Source organism: Onychomys torridus, chromosome 22 (assembly GCF_903995425.1).
Source record: "Onychomys torridus chromosome 22, mOncTor1.1, whole genome shotgun sequence".
NCBI lineage: Eukaryota > Metazoa > Chordata > Mammalia > Rodentia > Cricetidae > Onychomys > Onychomys torridus.
In genome coordinates, this window is record NC_050464.1 from 37,161,153 (window position 1) to 37,178,207 (window position 17,055).

Below are 17,055 nucleotides of genomic sequence, written 5' to 3' on the forward strand. Positions count from 1 at the left end.
TTACTTCATGACCACCCTGGCTGAAAGAACCATAGACGCCCAGCAGTGCCCGGAAGTAAGCACAAAAGAAATGTCATGCAAAAGAACTCTCTACACGTGGTTTCTGGTTGTGAGCCTACCCTTTACCAGCTGAGCCAGCTCTCCAGCCCTACACGTTTTGGTTTTTGTTTTTTTTTAAGTGTTTGGAAATGTCACAGAGAAGAGTTCTGTACCCGTGGGTTTTGGCAGTGGTGGCACACACCTTTCATCCCAGCACTCTGGAGGTAGAGGCAGGAGGATCTCTGTGAGTTCAAGGGCAGCCTGGGCTACAGAGTGAGTTCCACTACTGGCTCCAAAGCTACACAGAGAAACCCTGTCTCAAAAAACAAGCAAACAAACAAGCAAATAAATAATAAAAATAAAAAGTATTCTGTAAGTGAGGCATGGTGGTGCATACGGCACTTGGAAGACAGGGTGGATCTCTGTAAGTTTGAGGCCAGCCTGGTCTACATAGTAAGTTCCAGGACAGTCAAGGTTGTACATAGAGACATTGACTTTTTAAAAAATTTAGAAAGACATTTAAAGAAATGCTCAACATCCTTAACTATCAGAGAAATGCAAATCAAAATGACTCTGAGATACCACCTTACACCTGTCAGAATGGCTAAGATCAAAAAACACTAAGGAGAGTCAATGTTGGAGAGGATGTGGAGCAAAGAGACCATTCCTCCACTGTTGGTGGGAGTGCAAACTTGTACAACCACTGTGGAAATCGGTATGGCGGTTTCTCAGAAAATTGGGAATTGATCTACCTCAAGACCCAGCCATACCACTCTTGGGCATATACCCAAGGAATGCTCAATCATACCACAAAGATACATGCTCAACTATGTTCATAGCAGCACTATGTGTAATAGCCAGAACCTGGAAACAACCTAGATGCCCGTCAACTGAAGAATGGATTAAGAAAATGTGGTACATATACACAATGGAGTACTACTCAGCAGAGAAAAAAACAATGACAGCATGAAATTTTCAGGCAAATGGATGGAACTAGAAAAAAATCATCCTGAGTGAGGTAACCCAAATCCAGAAGGACAAACATGGTATTCACTCATAAGTGGATTCTAGATATAAAGCAAAGAACAACCAGACTGCAACCCACAGAACCAGGGAGGCTATAAAGCAGGGGGGACCCTAGGATGACTGTGGCTTATAATAAGTTTTGGTTTTACTCAATTACTGGGCAAGCCTCAGTGAAACATTTCACAATTAGGATAAGAATTTATACTGTATCAAGCTGATAATAGAAAAATAAATACAAAAGTGGAAAACATCTAATATGTTCTATAGATGTTTATTAATGAAGGCACCGCACCCAGAACCACACAGTAAAAATGACGCTGGGAAGTTCTTCAACCTCTCTGGCCTTGAAACGATGTAAAGACCTACAAAAAGTTCCGAAGGATGGGTACATGGGGAAGAGGTCACTCAGAGCCTCAGCAGTGACCCTTGGCCTATGTTAGATCCCTCCAGTCAATGGCTGGCCCAGTCTCTCCAACACATGGCCATCCCTGAAGAAACCCAAAAGAACACCGCCACGTTCCCTCCGAAAGCCGCCAAGCGCAGCGTGACAGGGCCCATGGCTTTCCATTCTCTCCACGCTGTACTTATCAGAATCAAACACAACCCAGGGTCTGACTCCCAGCTGAGCCTCTTACTAGCATACACCCTGCAAATCACCCACCAGGAGGGTACCACTGCTCCACAGTTAGACAGCAGTACCTCTGCTACAGCCCAGAGACGGGGTGACCTGGCCTGGGCCTAACACACAGAGGTACCACATACAGACTAGCCCTAAGGCCAGACTTTCCATGGAAACTGGGAGGCTCTGTAGCCCCAGGCAACTCCCTTACCCCCCAAGTATCTCCCCCAAACACAATGAGGCACTGTTTTCCAAAGGGTCAAGACTGCTGAGAAGTTAAAAGGAGACATGACCAGATTCCAGCAGATAGACACTGCCAACAGCTGGCTGTGTCCCACGTTAGTGGATGAGAAGAAGGTAATGCTATCATGATAGCCATTTCCTGGGGACCTCCCGGGCCAGCAGAGCAGACATTTTAAAGGTAATTATCAGTTCCTCGGCAGGCCTTTGGGTTCACCCCGTGATTAGTACCAGCTCCTACGACTTTATAATTAAGACAACCAGGTCCAGAACTGGATCGGTCTAGGTTCAAACCCCAGCTCTGCCATAGAACTTCCCCAGCTCAGGTTTCTCCATCTGTGAAGCCGAGACAACAAAACACCTCGCTCTCAACAGTTGTAGTAAAAAAAAGAAAGAAAAAGTGCTGAGCGAAGTGCCTGTCTCCTGTGGAGAGCGGGGGATCACTGTCAGGCCACACTGTGGTCACGGCCTCCCCAAATACATTAAAGAATGTGAACGTGGGGAGAGAAGAGAGCCAGGGTAGAAAGCACAATCAGAGTGCATCTGGGTTGTGAGAACTCTGTCCAGGAAACTCCGGCCAGAACTTGAACAGAAGGAGCTCCGGGCCAAACCAGCATCCAAACTCTAATGAGAAAAGCCACCGAGCAGCCACCCCACAGCACAAGGCGGAGAGAACACACAGAGGAGGGCAGGGCACACTGTGTTTATGTTTTTCCTGCCCAAAGAGCTATAAATTTGTAACTTATTAAACAGCACACATGGCGATTCTCTCACTGGCCAGGAGGAGGGGAGGAGTGCTCCAATTTATTTATTTATTTGGTTGGTTTTTAGCCTTAAGCCGGAAAACAAAGTTATCATGGAAGCTATGCACCCCGTGGCCCTGCCACAGGGAGACCACCTAAAGGATCCCCTATGTTAAGGGACCCGGATGGGATGTTCACAGCTGAGATCTCTCTTGGGAGACAAATAAAAACAAGAGGGCTGGCCATCATATCCACCCCAACTTAGGAAAACAGCTGACGGGCAGTGTGCTGAGCAGCCATCCAGACAGCTGACCGCCTGGGCTCAGAAGCAAATTCCTCTGCCCTCCTGCACACCCACTGCCTCCACCTTAAGCTCTGGTCAGCCAGGCGTGTCTGGCCCCTTGAGAGCTCAGACTAAGGAAGTCGTCCGTCGGGTAGCATGGATCAAGCCACTAGAGAGTCTACAAAAAGGCAGCAGAAGTCACAGGTGCAGGCAGTCCCTGCTAACATCCTTCCTGCCAGTGCCTGCTTGTCCCCTTCCTGGGAAGAAATGCACACAAGAGTGGAGCAGGGACCCGGCTCAGAGGTGTTTCTCGGCTGTGCAGCCTTGGGTCAGAGTTAGCCTCTCTTGGTCTCTGCTTTCTCAATTTGGTAAAAGGAGGTGGTGGTGCCGGCAGTGGCCTCAGGGGTACTCTTACAGGATGACGGTTGTGAGGATGGGACAAATCCAGGCATGGGTAAGCACTCCATAAATGGCACATTTCGATTCTGACAATTCCCGTCTGCCAGACACTCTCTTTCCTTTCAAAGACAATCCAGTGTTCTGGCCCTAAATGGGAGGCCGTCAGAAGATGGGAATTCCGGACTCTGCAGACTCTACAAAGACTTTCTCAGTCCTGTGAACAGCAGAGGGACTGTCCAGAACCAACAGAGCCCTCACCAGCGTGTGAGATGCTGTGACTCAGCTCCGGCTCCCCAGTTCCCACAGGGAAAGACGCACTGAGACTTTCAGCTACCTGATCAAAAGCACATCGCCCCAGCCAGCCCCCTTTCAGCTTCGGTATTTTTATGTGGAAAAACAAAAATTAAAAATACCTGCCTGGAAGCTATGCAAGCCCTGAGTGCAATGGGAATGTGGATGCCAAGCCTGACCCAAAGGCATAACTATGCTTGGCAATGATCCCACTCTGCGAAACAAACAGGACCCAACACCACCCCCAGCTCCGGGATGTTTCAGGGGCTCCCTGATCCCACAAGGCGAATGCAGGGAGGCAGTGAAATCTAATGCCTACAAATAATCCATCTTAACTTGGAGCCCTGTTAAGGGCTGCTTGAGAGAGGCCCCTCAGTCTTATCTAGCGAATCTGCTCCCCAGAGCCAGGGACGCCGATGGCACCAGCGGTCACACAAACCACCCACAGTCCAGAGAGAGAAGACAAGGCTCCTACACAGAAGGGGACTTACTCCACACATACCTCCTCAACTGAGGGGCCCTAGGAGAGGGAAAGACAGGAGGTTCCTTCACTCTGGGATGCACAGGGCTGGGGCATTCCTAGATCTCTTGCATCGATCCCCACGGGTTTAGAATCAACTTCCCAGGAGAATCTTTCTTTCCTCTGTCCTAACACCAACCAGACAAGCATGGACTGAAAAGAACAGCCTCCAGGCTCCAATAACATGAGGACAGTGAAACTCTGTTCTGGGCATCCTGTCCTCCTTACCGGGGAGGCTTCCAGCAGGCCTGACGCTGGGGGTGGGGGACCTTGCCAGCTAGGACACGCTCAGAGATAGCCATACCCTGCGGCCCATTCCTCTGGCATTTCATCAGGGTCTGGGAAGGGTGGGTGAGAGGCGGGAGCCGTAGCCCACCCCCACCCCTCAACTTGCCTTTCTAAGTTTAGACTTGTAGGGGAAGGGCTGGTCTGGGAATGAAAGGCTGGTGCATACTGGTCACTCATACAGTCCGTAAAACGGGGTGACTAGACTTGCGGTGGGGTGGTGGGTGCTGCTGCTGGTGGTGGTGGTGAGGGGGGGGTGTCTGTGCAGTAGCAGCCTGGGACACTTGTCATTCCATTCGAACGGGGGAGTGGCCCTCACAAGCTTTCCTGGAGCTTGTGATGCGAGACGGGTGGGCACTGGAAAGGGGCGACATCCCTGGCACGAGGAGAGGAGAGGTGGGGTGGGGGGTGCCTGCCTGCAAAGTGGGAGGTGGCGTGCAGAGAACAGAAGCGGGTCACCGAGAGAGGGGAACAGCCTCCGAGTCCCGCAGGCAGCCGCTCGGAGGTGGGGGTGGGGAAGCGCAGTGAGGGTCCCCGCAGCCCAGGAGGAGGAAGGAGGTCTGCCCCCGGGGAGCGAGGCGCCGTCCCCCGTGGCGGACCGGGCGGGTCCTTACACCCAGCGTGGGGTCGGTTGGGGTCCCCAGGCGACGCAGCGAAGAGCGGCTCGCGCAGCCCCCCGGGCCGCAGGCACCGCAGCCCAGCCGGGCGCCAGGGTGGGATCGGAAACCCCAGCGCCGGCTCGCGGCCGCCGGGCCCCGGCCGCTCCGTCCTCCGCCTCCCGCACTCACCCAGATCGTCCATGGCCGGTCCGCGGACGCCGGCCCCCGGCTCGCTGTCGCCCTCGCTGACCGTCCCGGGGCCGCTCCTCACCGCCCCGCAACTTTTCCGTCTCCAGCCGCGGCCCGGAACGGAACCCGCTGCCGCGCCGCCGCCGCCGCCGCCGCCGCCACCGCCACTGCCGCCGCCGCCGCGCGCACCCGCGGCAGGCTGGCCACGCCCCCGCGCGCACGCTGGCCACGCCCCCGCCGCCGAGCCCGAGCACGCCCAGTCCCGCGGGGGGGAGTGGCCGGTGGGCGTGGTGGTGGCGCCCCCTGGCGACGGCCGAGTGGGCTGGCGGCGTCTCCGCGCCACGAACTGAGTTGAGTCTCTGTCTCTCAAAAGTCATCTGTCCGACCGACCGACCGACCGACCTTCAGACCGACTGACGTGTCAGGGTCCCTCGGCAAGGCCTGGAGCCTTGGGACGTTCCTGGGGTTGCCCTCTGTACTGATGATGGCAGCGCGGGTCACAGCAGGGCAGTGACCCAGATGCAGGGTCTCTTTGTAGCTCCAGCCGTCCTGGAACTTGTGACCTTTGTGCCCTGGCCTCCTGGCTGCTGGGATTAGAGGCGTCTGCGACAAATTCTGGCCCTGGATCCAGTACCTTGGGAGGTTCTGAAACCCTTAATTTTACCTTGCTTCCCCCCACCACACTAACCCTGCATAGAGACTGCCAAAATTCTCCCTAGGGCAGAGATACCCCACATTACAGTCAAGCGAAAACTACCAAAAAGCCATCCCCAGAGCCTGGCGCAGCTGCCCAAGGGGGCTCTGGTCCCCTAGAAACTGTGAGATAAAAGCTAGACTTGAGTCTGGCGTGGTAGTTCAACTCTGTAATCTCAGCTAGTGAGAAGAGTAAGGCAGGATCACAAGTTCAAGGTCAGCCTGGACTACAGAGAGAGTTCAAGAACAACCTAGGCAATCTATGGAGACCTGTCTCCATTTTTAAACAACTTTTTAAAACAAACACACACACAGACCGAGTCTGATGACACAAGGCTGTCATCCCAAATTTAGTAGGTAGAGGCAGGCTGACCAGGAGTTCAAGGCCATCCTTAGCACCACAGTCAGTTTAGTTCAAGGCCAGCCTGGGCTACATAAGAACTGGTCTTAAAATACAAAGAAAGAAAGAAAGAAAGAAAGAAAGAAAGAAAGAAAGAAAGAAAGAAAGAAAGAAAGGAAGGAAGGAAAGGAAGGAAGGAAGAGGAGACAGAGAGAGAGAGAGAGAGAGAGAGAGAGAGAGAGAGAGAAGCCAGACACAAGAAATAAAGCAAGCCAGACTTTAATCACAGCCCTTGGGAGGTAGATGCAGGAGGGTAAGGAATTCAAGGGCATCATGGTGATTTGAATAGAAATAGCGTCCCCTGCCGGTCGGTGGTGGCACACACCTTTAATCCCAGCACTCGGGAGGCAGAGCCAGGTGGATCTCTGTGAGTTTGAGGCCAGCCTGGTCTACAGAGCTAATCCAGGACAGACTCCATCCAAAACTACACAGAGAAACCCTGTCTCAAAAAACCAAAAAAAAAAAAAAGAAAAAAAAGAAATAGCACGCCCCCTAGGCCTATAGGGAGTGGCACTATTAGGAGGTGTGGCTTGTTGAAGGAAGTGTGTCACTGGGGGGTGGGTCTTGAGGTTTCAGAAACTCAAGCCAGGCCAGAGTGTCACTGTCACTTCCTGCTGCCCGTGGATTGGATCCAGATGTAGAACTCTCAGCTACCTCTCCAGCACCATGTCTGCCTGTGTGCTTCCCACCATGAGGCAAGTGGAGCTCCAATTTAGAGGCCAGCCTGGTCTACAGAGTGAGTTCTAGGACAGCCAGGGCTACACAGAGAAACCCTGTCTCGAAAACAAACAAACCCCAGTGCACCGTGGTAGCCACTGGACAAATGTGTTGGTACAGAGCACTTGACTGATGAATTCAAATATGTTGTCACTGTAGCGTGCACAACGGATTTCAGAGATCCCTGCAGTACTCACCAACATATTGTTAGTCCTTTGGAAGTTTTGTTCAGTGAGTTTTGACCATATTCATCCTTCTCCTAACTCCTCCCAGGCCAATCACCCACCCCTTCCCTATAAACCCAGCTCTGTGTCCTCTTTTTTCCCCCCCCCACCAAGTCCAATTTTGCTGCCCATATATTCATGACTTTCCACTGGATCAGAATACTCTTTTTTGTTGTTGTTGTTGTTGTTGTTTTGTTCTGAGACAGGGTTTCAGTTTCTCCGTGTATTTGGCTGGCTGTCCTGGAACTCGTTCTGTAGACCAGGCTGGCCTCGAACTCACAGAGATCCTCCTGCCTCTGTCTCCCAAGTGCTGGGATTAAAGGCGTGCGCCACCACCGCCCAGCTGCTAAACACTGTCCTTAAAGAATTGAAATTAAAAATCTGGGCAGAGTGGTGCTTACCCATAACCCCAACACAGGAGATTGGGGCAGTTCAAACACATATTGCCTAATCTGTCTACAGAGTGAGTTCTGGGGTAGCCAGGGCTACACAGTGAGACCTTCTCTCCAAGAAAATGGGTGTATGGATGACATTTATTAAACATCCATTTCCTATCGATATGCTAAATGATTCTAGGAAGAAAGAGGGAATTAAGGGGAAAAAAAACAATTTGGAAGAGTAAACTCCCAGAGTTCACAATTCAGAATCACAATCATCATTCATTGTAGGGAAAACATTTCAACAACACAGATAAGGGGGCTGGAGACACAGGGTTCAATGGTTAAGAGCACTGGCTGCTCTTCCAGGGGCCCTGGGTTTGAGTCCAAGCATCCACATAGCTGTTGATATGTGACCACAGTTCCCTCTTCTGGCTTCTGTGGGCACCACATACATGTGCCACACAGCCATACATGCAGGCAAAACATGCATACATAAATAAAAATAAATTTTTTTTTTTTCCTTTCTACCTGTTTGTTGTTGTTTTTGAGACAAGGTTCTCTGTGTCATCCTGGCTGTCCTGGAACGCACTCTGTAGACCAGGCTGTCCTCTAAATCGGAGTTCCACCTGCCTCTGCTTCCCTGGTGCTAGGATTAAAGGTCTGAGCCACCACTGCCCGGTATAAAATAAATCTCTAAAAAAAAAAATACAGCCAGGCAGTGGTGGCGGCACACGCATGTAATCCCAGCACGCGGGAGGCAGAGGCAGGTGGATCTCTGTGAGTTGGAGGCCATCCTGGTCTACAGAGTGAGTTCCAGGAAAGGCGCAAAGCTACACAGAGAAACCCTGTCTCGAAAAACAAAACAAAACAAACAAACAAAAAATACAGATAAACTGAGAGATTAAATTAAAAATATCTGTAATCCAACAAAGTGATGAGTAGGTTTTTTTGCTATTGTCTTATTTTGTTACTGTTTTGTTTGGGGTGTCATGTATCTCAGGTTGGCCTTAAACTAAATGTATAGCCAATGATGGCCTTGAACTTCTGATACTCATGGGGGTGCTAGGATTTCAGGTGTGCTCCATCATGCCTGTTTTTGTGCAGTACTGGGGACTGAACCCAGAGTTCCATAATGCTAGGCACTATAATGACTGACTACCCCCCAATTCCAGTTGTATATGTGTTTAAACCAGTGGTTTTCTCCCCCCCCCCCCCCAGACAGGGTTTCTCTGTAACTTTGTGCCTTTCCTGGAACTCGCTTTGGAGACCAGGCTGGCCTCGAACTCACAGAGATCCGCCTGCCTCTGCCTCCCAAGTGCTAGGATTAAAGGAGAGCACCACCACCTGGCTAAACCAGTGGTTTTCAACCTGTGGGTCATGACCCCTCTGGGGGTTGAACAACCCTTTCAGAGGGGTTTTGCCTAAGACCATTGGAAAACACAGATATTTTCTTTTTCTTTCTTTTTTTCTTTTTGAGTGTTCTATCACAGGTTTATTTTTATTAAAATACATATATTGTTTTTCCTTTTTCTTTTTCAAGACAGAGTTTCTCTGTGTAGCCCTGGCTGTCCCAGAACTCACTCTGTAGACCAGCCTGGCCTGAAACTCACAGAGATCTACTTGCCTCTGCCTCCCTGGGATTAAAGGTGAGCACCACCACCCAGCTAAAATACATACATACATATATATTTTATACATATATATAGATATATATTAAAGAAATAGTTCTCTTTGGTAGGTATTTACTAACAGAAAAAAGATTTACCTACCAAAGAGAACTATTTCTTTAATATATATATATATATATATACAGACATTTCCTATCTTGTAATAAATTTATGGTTCTTTTTACATTTCTTTCAGGTACCTTAGTGCCTTTTAAACCATTTTTGTTTGTTTGTTTGTTTGTTTTTGTTTCTCTGTAGCTTTGGAGGCTGTCCTGGAACTCACTTTGTAGACTAGGCTGGCCTCGAACTCACAGAGATCCACCTGCCTCTGCCTCCCGAGTGCTGGGATTACAGGCTTGCGCCACCACTGCCTGGCTAAACAATATTTTTGAAAACATAAGCCCACAGCTTCATAAGAACCTACCTAGCATGTATAAAGCTCTGGGATAAATTTATAACACTGAGAAAACACAGATATTTTCATTATAATTCATAACAGTAACAAAATTACAGTTACAAAGTAGCAACAAAAATAGTATTATGGTTTGGGGTCACCACAGCACAAGGAACTGCGCTAAAGGATCGTTAGCATTAGGGAGGTTGAGAACCGCTGCTCGAGATGATTCCCTTGCTCACAAACCCACTGCTTAAATTGTGCTTCGCTGAGCTTTGAAATCTGCTGTTTCTCTGCACTCCGCACTCTCTTCTCTCACCACGCATCCTGAAGGCCTCACTTCCTGAGCTCCAGAGCAGTGCCTATACCTGAGCCAGCGTTTATTTCACCAACGCCTTAGTTAAATGCAAGTATCTCCACGCTTTCACCATAATTAGCAAGGCCGAGGGACCTTCCTGGTAGCTAAAGGTTGGAGCACATCCCTCATTCCTTCCTGAAGATCATCAGTGACGACCAGCGGAAGTGCTGTGTCAGAAGGTAACTGTGAGGGGCTTGGGCGTAGCCTAGCCCGTAGAACCTAGCAGCTAGGTAAACGCATGCTTGCCTTGTGTGCCCAAGACCCTAAATTCAGTGCCCAGCCTGAGCCTCAGAGAGATTATGTGGCCCTTCCTTGGGTGAGGGGAGGTGACTCACCTCCAACACTCCATCTTCAGTTGCCTCCGTATATATCGTGGAGGGGGCCTCCCATGTTTGCCAGGCCTGCGCCCAGAAGTCATCCCTAAGCCCTCCCACTACACAGCACCTCCCACCTGTACAGAGACGCCTCCATCATCCCTCCATTCCTACTTCTACATTCTCCGTTTCCCCCTCTAAACCTTCCTACCGTTATCTTGCCCGGGCAACGAGTTAATTAACCTCCAGATTAAACTGGAAGCTTCCAGCATGAAGGTGGCATTATAGCTCTTTTTAAGTTTTTTTTTTTTTTTTTCTTAAACAGAATCTCACTATGTGTTGTGAGATATTTGGTTATACTGTGTGAAGATATGTCACAGTGATCAGTTTAATAAAAAGCTGAATGGCCAATAGCTAGGAAGGATTTCCAGGCACAGAGGACGCGGGGAAGAAAAAGGTGGAGACACCTTGGGACACATAGCAAGCAGCATGGGATGGGCATTACAAAGTAAAGGTAACCAAGCCATGTAAAAGAATGTAGATTAAGCCAGGCGGTGGTGGCGCACGCCTTTAATCCCAGCACTTGGGAGGCAGAGGCAGGTGGATCTCTGTGAGTTCGAGGCCAGCCTGGGCTACAGAGTGAGATCCAGGACAGGCATAAAGCTGTCTCGAAAAACTAAAAAAAAAAAAAGTAGATTAAAAGATATTAATTTAATTTATAATTAATAATAATTATTATTATTATAATTAATAATAATTTGGGAGCTGGCTGTCAAGACAGAGAAAGACTAGTTACAACTATGTGGCCCTGGCTAACCCTAACCCTAACCTCCCTGTGAAGACTGGACTGGCCTTGAACTCAAGAGATCTGCCTGCCTCTGCCTCCCATGTGCTCAGATTAAAGGCCTTCGACACAGCACATGACGTAAAGATTTATTTTTTTATTTTTATTTTTATTTTTTTCAAGACAGGGTTTCTCTGTGTAGCCTTGGCTGTCCTGGAACTTACTCTGTAGACCAGACTGGCCTTGAACCCAGAGACCTGCCTACTTCTGCCTCCTGAGTGCCACTGTGCTCAGTTATTTTTAGTATTTTTAATTGTATATGTGTGTGTGTGTGTGTCTATGTGTGGGTATGAGCAACGTTTTCTGGTGCCTGAAGAGACCAGAGGCATCAGATCTCCCTGGAGCTGTAGTTACAAACAGTTATGTTCAATGTGGATGCTGGAAACTGAACTTGGGTCCTCTGCAAGACCACCTCTAACCTTATGGAACCATTGCTCCATCCAGCCCCTAGTGCTACATTTTGTTTCTGAGACAGGGTTTCTCGGTGTAGCTCTGGCTGTCATGGAACTGGATTTGTAGACCAGGTTGGCCTTGAACTCACGAGATCTGCCTGCCTCTGGCTCCCGAGTGCTGGGATTAAAGACATGCACCTCCATCACCCGGCTCCAATGTTACCTTTTAAAAAGCCGCTTTATTGAAGTATACTTTGCACCTGATGAAATGCAGTAATTTGTGCAGTAATAATGATACAGAGGGATTTGGAGGACAGCATCATTTATGAAGTGAGACCCTGTCTCAAAACAAAGAATCAGCAATTCTAAGTGAGCTAGGCTCAGTGAGATGGATAGCCCTGAGTAATCAACATTTCAGTTGAAACCTAGGACATTCCATTTCCCCCTGGTGACCCTTTGCAGCCAACTTCTTCCATTCTTGGCCCCAAATAATCATGGGCTTGTTTTCTGTCATTACAGACTAGTTTGAATGTTTTGGTTTTGATTTTCTTTTATTCTTTTTTTTCTGAGACAGGGATTTTGTGTGTGTGTGTGAGTATGTAGCTTTGGAGCCTTTCCTGGAACTAGGCTGGCCTCGAACTCACAAAGATCTGCCTACCTCTGCCTCCCCAGTGCTGGGATTAAGGGTGTGCACCACCATCTCCCGGTTTGTCTTTTTTGTTGTTGTTGTTGTTGTTGTTGTTGTTTTTTGTTTTTGGAGCTGAGGATCGAACCCAGGGCCTTGCGCTTGCTAGGCAAGCGCTCTACCACTGAGCTAAATCCCCAACCATTGTCTTTTTTTTTAGACAGTGTCTCGTGTAGCCCAGGGTAGCCTCAAAACTCCCTGTGTAGCTAAGGGTGACCTTGAACTCTTGATTCTACCGTGTCTCCATCTCTTCAGTTTACCACCATGTCCACTTGGCATTTTCTTTTCTTCTTTTGGGGGGGGGGTGTACTCTTTTCTAGGGGGCACAGGGGAGGTCTGCCTTCTTTGGCACAGCATGTTTGTGAACTTCATCTATATTAGGTGTCTTCATCTACAATAGGTATCAGTGATTCACTCATTTTTAATTGCTCAGTAGTACTCCATTGTATGGATGTACTGGAACCAATTTCTGCATCATACTGTTGATGAACATTGAGGTTGTTTTTCTAGTTTGGTCTGCTAGGAATAAGTTTACTCTGACGTTTGGAAGTCTTCATGTGGACGTCTGGTTTCATTTCTTTTGGATTGATGCCTAAGAGTGGAACAACCGGGGCTGGAGAGATGGCTCAGAGGTTAAGAACACTGTCTGCTCTTCCAGAGGACCTGAGTTCAATTCCCAGCACCCACATAGTGGCTCAAAACTGTCTGTAACTCCAGTTCCAGTGAATCTGACACCTTCTTCTTACCTCTACAGACACCAGGCACACACATGTTGGTGCACATACATACGTGTAAATAAAACACTCATACACGTTGAATAAATCTTAAAAAAAAAAAAAAAAGAGCAGAACAACCGGCTTACACTGTAATGTTTAAAAATTCAAATTAGGGGGCTGGAGAGATGGCTCAGAGGTTAAAGCACTGATTGCTCTTCCAGAGGTCCTGAGTTCAATTCCCAGCAACCACATGGTGGCTCACAACCATCTGTAATGAGATCTGAGTGCCATCTTCTGTGTACATAATAAATAAATAAATAAATCTTTAAAATAAAAATGCAAATTAGGACTGGTCAGCTTGGAATAAATCCCACACTCTTCACAAGGCTTCCCCCTGCATCTGGTCCTTATCCGGTCTTCCCTGGCTCATCAAGCCTGAGCCAAAAGGCCTTCATCCTGTTTAATGTCTCAAACACAGCAAGCGACTTCTTTTTTCCCTTGCACCGCACCTCAAATCCCTTTCTTCAGCTTGTTTCCTACGGTGTGTAACGAGTTACCACACACTTAGCAGTTTACAGTCATAGGATTCACAACAACCACAGTTTCCTCTTCTCAGGAGTGCGGCACCCTGCATAGCAATGACCCCTGCTGAATGTCACAACCAGTTGACTGACCACATCCCCTACAGAAAACTCCCAGGATCTCTTGAAGGTTTCAGAAACTTTACTGTATGGTTGCTTTGCTCTGTTGCTCTGAGTACATCTTAGGAGGAGCCTATTATAGAGGACACTATTTAGAGCTGGAAAGATGGCTTAGCGGTTAAGAGCACTGACTGCTCTTCCAGAGGACCCGGGTTCTATTCCCAGCACCCACATGGCAGCTCACAACTGTCTGTAACTCCAAGATCTGACACCCTGACACAGAGATACATGCACACAAAACACCAATGCACATAAAATAAAAATAAATTATTTGTTTTTAAAAAAGAGGGCACTACTGGCCTCTGAAGGCTTCAGGCATGGACTGACCAAGAGTCAAAGCAACATCTTCAGTCCTTATGCCCCACCAGACAGCGGAATTCTTCAACGGGGTAACCCTACATATCTGTCTAACATGACCACAGTTCCAGGTTTATGTCCTTTTCTTGTTTTATTTTATTTTATTTTTTTAAATTTTTTCTTGTGGCATTGAGTCTAGCTTATCATGCATGATAGGAAAGAGCTCTATGGCTGTATCATATTTCTCAGCCCAGCAAACTAGCTCTAATTTAGGGCCTTCAAAGCTTTGAGACTCTTTCTGGAATGTTCTTTACAGATCACGCATGGCCGCTCATATCATGCCATCCCATCCTAGATATTTTATCTCTAAATTCTCTCTTTTTTTTTTTTAGGATTGAACCTGGGGCCTTGCGCTTGCTAGGCGAACGCTCTACCCACTGAGCTAAATCCCCAACCCTTATCTCTAAATTCTTAGTGTGTGTGTGTGTGTGTGTGTGTGTGTGTGTGTGTGTGTGTTGTGGTTTTTCAAGACAGGGTTTCTCTGTGTAGCCCTGGCTGTCCTGGAACTCACTCTGTAAACCAGGCTGGGCTTGAACTTACACCTTTAATCCCAGCACTCAGGAGGCAGAGGCAGGTGGATCTCTTTGTTTTTGAGGCCAGCCCGGTCTTCTGAGCTAGTTCCAGGACAAACACCAAAACTACACAGAGAAACCCTGTCTTGAAAAACAAACAAATAAAAGATGCCACAAGAACAGGAATTATGGCCAGCAAGATGGTTCAGTGGGTAAAGGCACTTGCCACCAAGCCTCACAACACAAGTTCAGTCCCCCGAAACTCCATGTGGAAGGAGGGAATTGTCCTATGACCTCCACAGGAATGCTGTGGCGTGTGTGCCCACACGCACATACAAACACAGTTAAGTAAATCAGTGTTAAAGTCAGTGGCTGGAGTGTGCTGCTCCAGATGTTAAGAGCACTGGCTACTTACTACTGTTCCTTAGGACCCTGGCTTTGTTTCCCAGTAGCCACATGGCTGCTCATAATTCCAGTTCCTGGGGATCTAGCTCCCTCATCTGGCCACTTTGGTCACTGCACACATGTGATACACAGACTTACCTGCAAACAAAACATTGCCTTGAGTGTTTCAGATCCACTGAAACTGGAGTTACAGACAGTTGTGAGCTGCCATGTGGGTGCTGGAAATTGAACCCAGGTCTTCTGGTCTGGCTCTCTACCCCTATCCAGTGCTTTTTTTTTTTTTTAAGTTACTATGTATACAGAAGAGGGTGCCAGATCTCATTACAGATGGTTGTGAGCCATCATGTAGTTGCTGGGAATTGAACTCAGGACCTCTGGAAGAGCAGCCAGTGCTCTTAACCTCTGAGCCATCTCTCCAGCCCTTCCCTGGTCCCCCAGATGAGGACTGAACCCAGGGCCTTGTGCTTGCTAGGCAAGCACTCTACCACTGAGCTAAATCCCCAACCCTCTAGTGCTGTTTTTAAGAGCTTAGGATGGGCCAGGTGGTGGCGGTGGCTGTGGCAGTGGTGGAGGTGGAGGGCAGGCAGATCCCTATAAAGTATGAGGCCAGCCTGGTCTACAAAGCAAGTTTCAGGACAGCCAGGTCTATTACACAGAGAAACCCTATCTTGAAAAAAACCAAAACCAAAACCAAAAACAAACAAACAAACAAAAAGCTAAGGATGATGGGGCTGGAGAGATGGCTCAGAGGTTAAGACCACTGGCTGCTCTTCCAGAGATTCTGAGTTCAATTCCCAGCACCCACATGGTGGCTCACAACCATCTGTAATGAGATCTGGTGCCCTCTTCTGGCATTCGAGGATACAGGCAGACAGAACACTGTATACATAAAAACAAACAAACAAACAAATAAACAAGCAAAAAGAGCTAAGAATGAGTGGGACATAGTGGTGGCATATGCCAAGCTCCCCAGAGGCAGAGGCAGAGGCAGATGGATCTCTGTGAGTTCAAGGCCAGCCTGGTCTACAGAGTGAGTTCCAGGACAGGCACCAAAGCTACACAGAGAAACCCTGCCTCGAAAACAATACAAAAAAAAGAACAAAAGAAAGAAAGAAAGAAATGTAGCATGCACCAAGCCCACAAAAGTGGCACAGTGCAGGGACAAGGACTCTGTCTTCCTGGGGAAAGCTGGGCTATGACACAGAGTGGACAGATTGAGACCGTTTTGCTCAAAAACCGAAACCAAGGGCTGGAGAGATGGCCCAGTGGTTAAGAGCACTGGCTGCTCAGAGGATCCTGAGTTCAATTCCCAACAACCATACCTACCTGTAACCTGTAACTCCAGTTGCATACATGCAGGGAAAACACCATTGTGCATAAAATAAAAATAAATTATGTGTGTGTGTGTGTGTGTGTGTGTGTGTGTGTGTGTGTGTGTGTGTGTGTGTGTGTGTGTGTGTGTGTGCTGTATACACACACACATCCCTGAAACTACAAAGGAGACTGGAGTGTGTGGAGACCCACCTCAGATCTAAGAGTTACAAGCACTGGGGCTGAGAGAAGGCTCAGTGGTTAAGAACACTGACTGTCCATTCCCCACACGGTGGTTCACAGATGTCTGTAAATCCCATTCCAGAGAATCAGGCACACTCTTTTGGACTCTGCAGGCCCTGGGCATGTACAAGGTGCATACACGTGCATGCAGGCAAATATATATATATATATATTTTGTTTTTTTGAGACAGGGTTTCTCTGTGAAACAGTCCGCTGTTCTAGATCTCACTCTGTAGACCAGGCTGGCCTCGAACTCATAGAGATCCACCTGTCTCTGCCTCTCGAGTGCATGCACCACCACCGACCAGACACATTTTAAATTGGGATATGATAAGAGAAAGGGCCAAGGGGCTGGAGAGATACCTCTATGGTTCTAAAAGACTGGGGTTCAATTCCCAGCACCCACATGGCAGCTCATAACTGTTTATAACTTCAGCTCCAGGGCATCTGATACCCTCACATATACATACAGACCAAACATGCAGGCAAAACACCTATATACATAAAAA

General features: G+C 48.2%; 1 protein-coding gene across 3 annotated transcripts in view; it reads right to left on the reverse strand.

The window, feature by feature from the left end:
* Pxn (paxillin) overlaps positions 1-5,399 on the reverse strand; it is a 54,722-nt gene extending 49,323 nt beyond the window's left edge. For all 3 annotated transcript variants that reach the window (XM_036172091.1, XM_036172090.1, XM_036172093.1), the window contains exon 1: positions 5,234-5,399. In XM_036172091.1, the coding sequence (XP_036027984.1) occupies positions 5,234-5,246 (13 nt within the window). In that variant the 5' untranslated portion in view covers positions 5,247-5,399. The remainder of the gene's footprint in view (positions 1-5,233) is intronic.
* Between the last annotated feature and the right edge of the window lie 11,656 nt (positions 5,400-17,055).